A 12,849-nucleotide genomic window follows, 5' to 3' on the forward strand; every position below is an offset into this window, starting at 1 on the left:
TCTACTATCTTAATTGATTCCAATTTTATATTTTATCTGTTTTCCAAGCTTCAACGTGTAGGCAAATAACTCTTCAAGGATCACCATCATATCATTAGTTTCCTTTATCTATAGGAGCTTCAAAATCAAATCTAGCAAATTTAGAGATTTGAATTAGGCATCCATATATCTATTATTGCCTTGATATTATCCCTATCCATTTAATATTTGGCTGAGTAACTTCAAATTTGAATATTCTTTTCATGTATTGTCAACCTTGCCCATTGTTTTGGATAACATGTACTAAATCAAATCTGCCACCAGTTTACCAATTATTTGCATTTTATCTTCCTTAGCTCCCTTCATCTATTCCTTTAGTTCTGTTATCTCTGTAAGCAAAGCGTCCCCATCTGATGGAAAAAGTTTTGCTGAGCTTGAAGGGCAGGAAATTATTGGTACTAGTGCACCAGTAGATGCTAATTAAAGGGATCTCAATAGAATGTTCTCTACAATCACCTTCAAGCAATGGCAGAATCCCTTACAACTTCGCCAACTTTCCCTCAAACTGGAACTTTTCAAGGTCCTTGCCCTGAAACTAGGCACACATCGCTAATGAATTCACTAGGGAAAGTTTTGGGCAGTTCTTGCCAATGAAAAGTGTGCTTTTTTCTTGACTTGAAAACCACTTATAAGCTTCCAACATTTTTCAATAATGTTTGAGCTACTTTATGATTGAATGGGTGAAGGTTACAGTTGTTTATCTCTCAACAACGTGCACCTTCTTTTGCTTTCTGTTCACTTTCTACTTAAGGAGCGTTTTCATAAGCACTATGCCAGTTTTTGGGTGGAAGTTTTGCATGGTTTTGCCCATCTAAAATCACACTTTACTTTTTGAGCATGTTTTACTTAGACTTCTGCCATATTTTAATCACTTTGGCATTTCATGTCATTATTACCTTGCTTTGATGCCAAGTGCAGCTTCATAATGCATTTACCACCTTGGGTGCCATTTTGTATTGGTTTTACCAGCTAAAAGATGCACCATAACTTGATCAAGTCTCCTTTTACCTTTAGGTGTGTTTTTCTTACCCACTTAGCCACATGCTACTTGATAGGTGGAAGATGGAGTTAGCTTTGACAACACAAAATAGTGCCTAATACTTAATTGCTTTTCCTTTTTACCTTCAGAGCAATTTTTTGATGCCCATGCCACCTTAAAAGCATGCCATGGTCTTGATAACTTATTTTTTTTCCTCAAGCAAAGATTCATTATCTCTTCACCACCTTTCCTTGCTAGCTGGAAGAACTCCTAAATGATTTTACCACAAACAAGGTATGCCTAACCTGATTTCATAAGTGCTATTTCAGATAAGTGGTATTCTCTTAAGCATTTGCTACCTCAACGAACTTTGGTGAAGCTTTCTATTAGTAATGCCACCATGAAATGGCTCCATTTATGATTGATTCCTCCTTTCACTTAGGTACCCTTTACCCCTGTCACTACCATCTTTGAGCACAATTTTCCATCGCTTTGCCACTTTCAAATGGCACCACCTTTTGACTGCTTGCTCCTTCACCATTGATGCACCTTCATAAGCTGTTCCACCATCACTTGATTTTAACTCCTCTTCAATGATGACTGAAATGCTTGTAGACTTCTGCCCTGTTTGTTGTTCCCACATGTCACTGATCTGTTCTTTCTTGTCCAATCTCCTTTTGAAATATCATCGCAATTTATTGATTATTGGGTTTGTGGAGATCATCTATGCCCGCAAAAGGTATGAATAAAGGACTCAGACAGGACCAAGCTTTACAAACTAAGTAGGAGATGAAATGAATTGACAAACCAAAGATGATTAACAGGAAACGGATCTTGACAAAGGGAACATAAAAGTTAAGTTTCATAGGGTACAAAAAATACTATTTCTCTTTCCCATTTTCCAAGGTCAAAACTCCATTGTAACTGCAGTTTTATGCTCTTAATTTTTGTAAATGTTAATAAAATAAAAGGAACTAAGAACAATATTTACAAGCATGGATAAGAGGTCAAGAAGCTGATTAAAAAATGTTGTTAGGAATCATATACCTTTCAAAAAAATCCCTAAATCTATGGCTTTGTGTGGAACAAGATATATTAGATTAATGTCATTTTAGCTTTTGCCAAAGTTAACAAAGTTTATGGTCAAGCTGCTTCACTTCCAAAACTAGAGATAGCAATGATGTTTAGAGAATCATCACGGTATAGATCTTGATATAAGTCTATTTTTTCAACAACAAAAAAACTATGGTGATTGGAATTTCCATCAAGTAATCTAGCTTCTATGCTATCTCACAGTCAAATGAATATATTGTCTTCACTTTTGGAATTGTGTACATCTATATAAAAATTCCGTGGTCAATTGTAAATATCTGGTATTTGCTTGTGATGATGATTCAGCAATTTTAATCAAATTTGTACAAGATTCTACAACTTCACTATTGGCCTGCAATGCATTTAAGTTCAAATGCACATGTCATCTTATTTGCAAGATTAATTCAATATGAAGAGTATAGTAATACAAGTTTCTGACTAAATTGGATGCATTTAGTAAGAATTTCAATGACAAACTAATAATACCTTTGAAAGGAAAAACAAATTTACTACCTTGAAGGAAATGAGTAAGAAGTTGCATATATCTAGTGCTTGATTTGCTCGTGCATACTGCAGGGACCAAAGAATTTAGTGTTTTTTCAGTCCAGAGACTTGTGAATTTCAACAATAATACAACCATCAAAGGAAGGGAAAGAAGCAAATTACTGAGTTGGGTGCTTGATTTAAGCTGTCTATGATTTTTTGAACTAAGACATTAGAAATGGCCACAAGTTCTGCATTGTAGGATGATTCTCCGTGATATAACTCGTCATTGCTAATAACCTTCAAAATAGACGATAAATGTACATGAATTAAAGAAAATAATTTAGTATAAAACATGGAAGCCCTAAGCTTATGAAGCACAAGGATAGAGTAGAATAATTTACAAAGATCATGATGATAAATGGCACATTGTTTGTAATGACGTAAAGACATCAAGCGTGTGCAATGCAGTGATGATTGGTCTTTGCAGTTTTCTTCCTTATAATATATGTTTTCATTTTTTACAGGAACTTTGCATGAAGCCTATTGTCACAATCCACCACCTAATATATAAAGTTTACATGCAAAGTAAATCAAATTTTCTATTTGTAAGCAAGTTGATCAAACATATCATATCTAGTTCAACGGAAGTCAATATCTGTTAAATCCTAATTTCCTTGATTTCAAGCTGAGAAATTCTTGAGCTAGGATGAGATGTTGATAGTATTTGTCATGGCAATTCTTGCTGCTTATAGCTACACAAGATTCTTTATATGTTTGTAAAGGCGGAATTTGCATACCCATGTTATTTCCCATTTAGTTTTGTGTTCATTTTGGAAGAATGTAAAGTATCTTTATATAACAACATGTTGACAAATGGCACATTTAGTGGGAAGTTGGGCTCATTCCACTATCCTTTGTCCATCCCCATTTACATATACTTCCCCACATTTCACCATATCGGATCCATATCCACAACTATTCTTACACATTAGCCATTTGTTACACCAATCCAAGCATGTATTCCAAAATAAAATAATATTCCATGTTCACCTTGATTCTTGCACCTTTTTGTCCTAGGTCAATTCCACAACCATGCCATTAATCTTGCACCCACAAACTTGACCCTCAAAATTGCAAAATTGAAATTGAAATTCCGAAGTTCCTATCCCTTTTCACTAGCCATTATGAGCTGACTATACACACATTTGCATGATTTATTGTTATGTCCTTGTATTTATAAGCATTCAAATGAATTCATTTATAATCCTCGCATTCATACATCCTCTCTCATCCTAAGGAGTAAATGAAGAAGAAGACTTTGAATTGGTTCACTAAAATGAAACTAGATCACACATTCATCCTAGGAAGCATTTGCACGGCTGAAGCTTGTTATCTTCAACCCTTTACATAGGATTGACCTAGGAGAACATGTCTCCAGGTGACATACATTCAATCCTCTAAAGGTATTTCTCAATACTACCAATCTTCAGAGTAAAGTAGACAAAGGTGATTTTGGTAAAATAGAGAGCAAGAGGATAGAATCAAGGAGATCAGATCTATGTAGTAGGAAAAGTCCAAGCAAGTGGAAAAAACCCCGACCAATTGATTCGTCCTTATTGCAACTCACATTTGCAGTGTTTTTTATTGCCAGAGTCCCATTCATTTTGTTTTCCTTTCCCTATTTTAACTCATCGCTTATAACCAAAGTTACCCCGAGTTTCCAAGACGGGGACGGCAGGGGACGGCGGGACGCATTTCCAGGACAGCAAATTTTTTTGCCAAATTAGGGGACGGCTATATAAAATATAGGAAAATTTTTAAATATATAGGAAAATTTCAAAATTCTAAATGTTCATATGAAAACATGGATAAAGCATGCATACATACATTATATCCATATGAAAACAATACAACATGGATATAGCATGTGTATGATACTATGAAAAGTTGAAAACATTTTAGAATGTAAATTCTGAACATACAACATTGTTAATACTCAATAGACAATATGCAATTATGCATTCATAAATCAGAATTTCAATTCATTCACATTGTCAATATGCATATCAATAGACTCGGAGGTTAAATTTTCCCTACTTCTATCGATGCAGTTTCCCCCCATATTTTTCAACGGGGGTTTGGGGGCAATGCCCCCAAGGTGGGGTCAAGGGGCATCGCTAAATGCCCAAAAAATTAAAAAATTAATAAAGGTGTTGGGTGTTATTTTTCTATTGACTACACTGCTAAATGCCCAAAAAATTAAAAAACTTATTTTCTAATCTCTGTGTCAAAATGCCCAAAGGCTACACTGCTGCCATATAGTTTCATTGTCAAAATAATGAATTAAATTAATAAATTTAAAATTTAATTAATGTTATCTTTTAATTTTTTTTATTTTTAATAACAATTTGAATTAATAAGGGGCCTATATTAGAAAATTTAAATAAAAAATTGAAAATACAACTTTTTAAATTTTTTTAATATTTTTTAATGGCCTTAGATATGGGACATCTAGCCGTCCCTGGGACGTACGGACGTCCCCAAGAGCTAGGGCAGGCGTCCCCCCGTTTCAGGGACGCCCCCTCAAAATATAGGGCAATTTGGGGACGGGGGGGAACGTCCCCTGGCCGTCCCCAAGTCCCCGAAATGTCCCCGGGACGGGGACGGGGGTTTTCAGGTTGGGGACGCGTCCCCGGGTAACTCTGCTTATAACCAATCTGATAGATCTTAAATGGATTTCTATATTCAAAATGTCCCTTTCCGTTGTGTTGTTCTCCCCTTTATTCAATCACCTAAGTTGGTGAAAAACACAAATTGACAATCACCTAAGTTGGCAAAAACATAAATTGACTAAGTACAAGAGTTTGCCTTTGTGTTTTTATTCCAAAAGTTGGGATGTTTGCAAGTTCGCAAATCTCCCAAAACCTTGACAAAGGAGTAAGATTGCTAAGTTCAATGGTTCACAAACTTGCTGAAAGTGTGACATGGTTTGTACATTGACGAACTTGCCAAAAGTGCAATAAAGTTTGCCAAATCAGCAAAATGCAAATGATTGAAGAAGCAAACAAAGAACATGCAAAGTTTTAAGTTTTGTTTCAGTTAGCGAGTTCGCAAACTTATCAAAATTGTGACATTTGTTCATTGGTTCTCCATTTCACCAAAAGTGCAAACTGCCAAAGACCAAAAGGAAGGAAAAAGAAATGGAGAATGGTTCAAGTTTTTGGGGAGTTTGCAAGTTCGCAAACTTGTTGAAGTGCAGAAATAGTTTGTGCGTTCTCAAAACAGCCGATGAAGTGAAAACACATGAATATATGTAGACATAGTGAACAAGCAGATTACAATAAAGTATAAACATTATGACTAGCTAATCAGCTTATAACCAACCGTTGCTTAGTTTGGTCGGAACTTGAAAGGGCCAACTAAGCCCAAAAGAGCGTCATGTTGTCGGCATAAATTGCCTGTTGTTATGTTTGATAATATTTGTTATCCGACAATGTATTAATTAATTGTATTAAGTGGGTTGTCAATCTCGGGTAGTTATGTGTCGGTTGGTTCACGATTGTGTACCTCTCGGCAACCGTCAGGTCCTTTAAATATGTGGTGTACCGCCAAGGAAGTAGGACGGTATAGTCGGATCTATTGTAATCCTTGGCCGACCATCTCGTCTCTTCTCTATAATAATTGCATGTGTGAATAAAGATATATTTTACTGCCATGTCTAGTATGTATTGTCTTGTATATTATTATTTGTATTTAATTATCGATTGTAGCGGTAAACATTTTGGCTTCGTTGCCTTAAAAGAAATCGGGTCAGCCTTGAGTGATTCATGTTCGTAGATCCCATTAAAGGTGAGAAGAGGCCACAGGGTGGTCAAGGCCAAGCGATTAGGTAATCCGCCGACCCTCGGCCGGAGGGAGCACAGAGACGAGTCAGAGCCTGGAAGTACTTGGAGTGTTGGGAAGCTGGAGGTGGATGTGTAGAGGACACGTGCGTGTCTGAGAGTGCAAGGAAAGCACCGAAACATAGCAGTCGTAACAATCCACCCAAGTCCAACACTCTTGGAAGTACTTAGAGTGTTGGGGACGCTAAAGGTGGACATGTAGAGGACGCCTGCGTGGCCGAGAGTGCAGGGAAAGCACCAGAACGTAGTGGTCGAAACAGTCCACCTAGGTCCAACTGTAGTACCCTTACTCGTTTGAACTGATATTTTGTTCTTGTTATTCTCAGTGGATACATTATCATTTGTTATTCAGAATCATATAACATTGTTCCATGTTTTATCTGATTATGAGATATATGATTTATTTGCAGTATTTATGTACTTATGTTTTATGGCATTATATGGTTCATTGCTATGTACTGACGCTTTACTTCATCTATGCACTGTGTGTTGTGTATCTACGAATGTATGGGATGCATGGGGACGATTTTCCTTCACTCATCTCAGTGAGACAGGGAACGTCGCGATTCTCCTTCATCGGTGTGTATGTTGAAATTTCTATATATATATACGCATGTGTGGTCGGTGATGCAGGATGTTGCAGGTACAAGTACCGGGTAGGTACGGGGTATCGTCTCCACCTAGCTACATAGGTCTGAGCGTGCCTTATATTTTCCGATGGAAGTGAAGGAGATAGTAGTTGACCCTATTTTTAGTCAGTTACACTCGGGTGAGTGCCTTCAGTTAGTCGTTCTGTCAATTGGTTTGTTCTTCATATTTTATTGTTTGATCTTTATAAAAGTCGCATGATGCTTGCTCAGTTTGCGTGTCTAGTGTTCCCAATTTTTGTATGTCATTGGTAATTGTTACGTTTATTACGTCTATAAGAGTAAAGAGTAGTTTTGGTAATTGGAGGAAAAAGAATCAAGTGATCTAGTGACTTAATATTGTTTATAAAGGACAAGTTAATATCTTGGTATGAGTTGATATGAATTTTATTAGCTTGTTAGCTCGATAGTTGCAATTCAATCGTTTGAATATATGTAAGGACATTATATACACGGAGGGCAGTAGTCACTTATAAGTAGTTATTGGAGTTAAGATAAGGTGATCGTATTATCAGTAGTTGATATCGCCCATCGGATTATTGTGTTTTTGGATTATGCATGTATAAAGTTAGAATTATAAATATATTATATTTAATAAGCTTTTCGAACGAGTTATATATATATATATATAATTCGATTGTTCGAATATAAATCTATATGAAAAAAAAAGTCATTAGTTATAAGCATTTGGAATCAAAGTATGTATTCATATATTTAAATGTAAAATTTGCTATGAAGATTAATGTTTAAATATTAAAATGAAAGTTATTAATTAATTATTAAAATATAATAATGAAATTATATTAAAACAAATAAAACAAACTTGATTTTATAGGAGGTGGCGGGGGTTATAGTTAGTTTTAGGTCAACGGTGGTCGATGGTAATATCGACCACCCCCCTTAATATAGGGAGGGGTCGGTATTACCACTGACTACCCTCCTCCTTCATAAACCACGTACTCCCTCTTCCTCCATTAACACTGCAGTTAGCGGGCAATGAGAGGTTTCCTCCATTAACACTGCAGTCAGCGGGCAATGACACCTCTCGCCCCTCTCGCTGTTCAAAGCGATAAACAACCACTTCTCCATGTCCAAACTCTTCCACGAGCTGCAGTTCATTGCATCTAACTGCAAATTGGCCGATTGAGGAGGGGAATAGACTGGCACGTAAGGTGAAGACTGAAACGTAAACCTTAGTTGACTCAAGACCTGGCAGATTAAACACACAATTCGCTGAATGCAAACACATAAGTGTTTGATGTAATGTACCGATCTCTCCACCCAGCCGATAATTGCTATAACCACGATCAAGGAGCGCAAAGAACTATAGTTAACTGGAGATGGACTCCTTACGTGGAGGAACAAGAAGAGTTGGAGGTAAAAGACTTTTAGTTAATAACTATTACTAAGCCCCAGATTTAGGAGAAGCGATGGGTGATTTTTAGTATAAATAGGGGTGGGAGTAGAGAGGAAGAAGGGACAAGTCATTTTTGGCATCCAAGGAAGGACGGTGGATTGTAGAAAGAAGGATAGAGTTAGAGAGGATATTGTTTTGATAGTATCAAGAGAGTTGTTTTTTTTTAGTTAGAGAGGATATTGTTTTGATAGTATCAAGAGAGTTGTTTGTTTTTTGATAGAGTTGGAAAGTATTGGTGAAAAGGATCGCAAGCAAGGCGCATTTATTGGCGAAAGGGCGTTAATGTCTTTCATATTGATCAACATTTCAAATAGTACTCGGTCATGGCTAGGAGAGCTAGGGGAGGTGGCCGTATGGGTGGTCGCAATAGAGGCAGAGGTAGAGGAAGAGGTGGAGGACGAGGCCGTGGTTCTGATCATCATAGTCCTTCACCACCACCTACTCATGTTAGTGCTGAGCCAGAACAGTCTGTTCATCAGGACTTACCTCGTGCAGAAGAACAGGTTCCCGAAAGGGAAGAGCTGAGACAAATGTTTCAGGAGGTTCTTGCTAGGTTAGGCCCTAGGCCTGAGGTTGTTCAGCCAATGCCAGAAGAGAGAGAGAGGGAAAGATCACCCAGAAGGAGAGGGATTGCAAACAATGAAGATCCAGTTTCTTTGGGTCACATAAAGGACTTGATGAGGTCCAACCCTCCTTTCTTTAATGGTATGGGTACCGGTCTAGAGGCAGAGACTTGGCTTATCGGTCTGGATAGGTGTTTTGCTATGTTCCCATATAGTAGCAACACCAAGGCAAGATGTGCTATTATGCGTCTTGAAAACTTCGCGTCAATCTGGTGGAGACTGGAGGAGGAAATGATCGGTGTGTGCATTAACACTGTGACATGGGAGCTATTTCTGGAGAGATTCAAGGCACGGTTTCTCTCGCCCCAGTGGAAACAGACTTGGGCAGATGAGTTCCATGCACTGCGACAGTATGGTATGACGGTAGACCAGTATGAGCACAGATTCTATGAGCTCAAGCAATTCACAGATTATATATACACAGAGACATAGACATAGAATCTGTGCTCATACTGGTCTACCGTTATACCATACTGTCGCAGTGCATGGAACTCATCTGCCCGAGTCTGTTTCCACTGGGGCGAGAGAAACCGTGCCCTGAATCTCTCCAGAAACAGCTCCCATGTCACAGTGTTAATGCACACACCGATCATTTCCTCCTCCAGTCTCCACCAAATTGACGCGAAGTTTTCAAGATGCATAATAGCACATCTTGCCTTGGTGTTGCTACTATATGGGAACATAGCACAACACCTATCCAGACCGATAAGCCAAGTCTCTGCCTCTAGACCGGTACCCATACCATTAAAGAAAGGAGGGTTGGACCTCATCAAGTCCTTTATGTGACCCAAAGAAACTGGATCTTCATTGTTTGCAATCCCTCTCCTTCTGGGTGATCTTTCCCTCTCTCTCTCTTCTGGCATTGGCTGAACAACCTCAGGCCTAGGGCCTAACCTAGCAAGAACCTCCTGAAACATTTGTCTCAGCTCTTCCCTTTCGGGAACCTGTTCTTCTGCACGAGGTAAGTCCTGATGAACAGACTGTTCTAGCTCAGCACTAACATGAGTAGGTGGTGGTGAAGGACTATGATGATCAGAACCACGGCCTCGTCCTCCACCTCTTCCTCTACCTCTGCCTCTATTGCGACCACCCATACGGCCACCTCCCCTAGCTCTCCTAGCCATGACCGAGTACTATTTGAAATGTTGATCAATATGAAAGACATTAACGCCCTTTCGCCAATAAATGCGCCTTGCTTGCGATCCTTTTCACCAATACTTTCCAACTCTATCAAAAAACAAACAACTCTCTTGATACTATCAAAACAATATCCTCTCTAACTAAAAAAAAACAACTCTCTTGATACTATCAAAACAATATCCTCTCTAACTCTATTCTTCTTTCTACAATCCACCGTCCTTCCTTGGATGCCAAAAATGACTTGTCCCTTCTTCCTCTCTACTCCCACCCCTATTTATACTAAAAATCACCCATCGCTTCTCCTAAATCTGGGGCTTAGTAATAGTTATTAACTAAAAGTCTTTTACCTCCAACTCTTCTTGTTCCTCCACGTAAGGAGTCCATCTCCAGTTAACTATAGTTCTTTGCGCTCCTTGATCGTGGTTATAGCAATTATCGGCTGGGTGGAGAGATCGGTACATTACATCAAACACTTATGTGTTTGCATTCAGCGAATTGTGTGTTTAATCTGCCAGGTCTTGAGTCAACTAAGGTTTACGTTTCAGTCTTCACCTTACGTGCCAGTCTATTCCCCTCCTCAATCGGCCAATCTGTAGTTAGATGCAATGAACTGCAGCTCGTGGAAGAGTTTGGACGTGGAGAAGTGGTTGTTTATCGCTTTGAACAGCGAGAGGGGTGAGAGGTGTCATTGCTCGCTGACTGCAGTGTTAATGGAGGAAACCTCTCATTGCCCGCTGACTGCAGTGTTAATGGAGGAAGAGGGAGTACGTGGTTTATGAAGGAGGAGGGTAGTCGGTGGTAATACCGACCCCTCCCTATATTAAGGGGGGTGGTCGATATTACCATCGACCACCGTTGACCTAAAACTAACTATAACCCCCGCCACCTCCTATAAAATCAAGTTTGTTTTATTTGTTTTAATATAATTTCATTATTATATTTTAATAATTAATTAATAACTTTCATTTTAATATTTAAACATTAATTTTCATAGCAAATTTTACGTTTAAATATATGAATACATACTTTGATTCCAAATGCTTATAACTAATGACTTTTTTTTTCATATAGATTTATATTCGAACAATCGAATTATATATATATATATAACTCGTTCGAAAAGCTTATTAAATATAATATATTTATAATTCTAACTTTATGCATGCATAATCCAAAAACACAATAATCCGATGGGCGATATCAACTACTGATAATACGATCACCTTATCTTAACTCCAATAACTACTTATAAGTGACTATTGCCCTCCGTGTATATAATGTCCTTACATATATTCAAACGATTGAATTGCAACTATCGAGCTAACAAGCTAATAAAATTCATATCAACTCATACCAAGATATTAACTCGTCCTTTATAAACAATATTAAGTCACTAGATCACTTGATTCTTTTTCCTCTAATTACCAAAACTACTCTTTACTCTTATAGATGTAATAAACGTAACAATTACCAATGACATACAAAGATTGGGAACACTAGACACGCAAACTGAGCAAGCATCATGCGACTTTTATAAAGATCAAACAATAAAATATGAAGACCAAACCAATTGACAGAACGACTAACTGAAGGCACTCACCCGAGTGTAACTGACTAAAAATAGGGTCAACTACTATCTCCTTCACTTCCATCGGAAAATATAAGGCACGCTCAGACCTGTGTAGCCAGGTGGAGACGATACCCCGTACCTACCCGGTACTTGTACCTGCAACATCCTGCATCACCGACCACACATGCATATATATATATAGAAATTTCAACATACACACCGATGAAGGAGAATCGCGACGTTCCTTATCTCACCAAGATGAGTGAAGGAAAATCGTCCCCATGCATCCCATACACTCGCAAATACACAATACACAGTGCATAGATGAAGTAAAGCATCAGTACATAGCAATGAACCATATAATGCCATAAAACATAAGTACATAAATACTGCAAATAAATCATATATCTCATAATCAGATAAAACATGGAACATTGTTATATAATTCTGAATAACAAATGATAATGTATCCACTGAGAATAACAAGAACAAAATATCAGTTCAAACGAGTAAGGGTACTACACCAACACACAAGGCGAATACACATGTACCTTCTGAGTGCAAACAATGTTGAACACCGAAGAGAAGTAGAAACTGTCAAAGTTCACGGGGGATGGATCAGAGGACCCCGTACGACATTGTAAGACATGTATAACAATATGGGAGGCAAATGGCCAAGATGACAAGGACTACTGCTGAAGGCATTTCCCGCCACCCTTCGGGAGATCGCCATTAACTGGTACACAGACCTCGACGCCCAGCACAACACAAGATGGAGTGATCTGAAGAAGGCTTTCCAAGAGGAATTCAAACTCCTGAGAGATGATAATGAGATCGTGGCCGAAATCTATAATACCAAGCAAGGGAAAAATGAGAGTGTACGCGCTTACAACCGTAGGCTCAAAGAACTGTTGAACAAGATGGAGAACCAACCAGCCGACAGGTTGAAGAAGA

At 38.2% G+C, this 12,849-nt stretch overlaps 1 protein-coding gene across 5 annotated transcripts in view; it reads right to left on the reverse strand.

The window, feature by feature from the left end:
* Positions 1-2,099: 2,099 nt before the first annotated feature.
* Positions 2,100-12,849, reverse strand: part of LOC131077967 (uncharacterized) — a 296,542-nt gene continuing 285,792 nt past the window's right edge. For all 5 annotated transcript variants that reach the window (XM_058015592.2, XM_058015579.2, XM_058015586.2 and 2 more), the window contains 3 exons: positions 2,777-2,893; positions 2,624-2,680; positions 2,100-2,462 (listed from right to left, as the gene is read on the reverse strand). In XM_058015592.2, coding sequence (XP_057871575.1) covers positions 2,334-2,462; positions 2,624-2,680; positions 2,777-2,893 — 303 coding nt within the window. In that variant the 3' untranslated portion in view covers positions 2,100-2,333. The remainder of the gene's footprint in view (positions 2,463-2,623; positions 2,681-2,776; positions 2,894-12,849) is intronic.

Source organism: Cryptomeria japonica, chromosome 6 (genome assembly GCF_030272615.1).
Source record: "Cryptomeria japonica chromosome 6, Sugi_1.0, whole genome shotgun sequence".
NCBI lineage: Eukaryota > Viridiplantae > Streptophyta > Pinopsida > Cupressales > Cupressaceae > Cryptomeria > Cryptomeria japonica.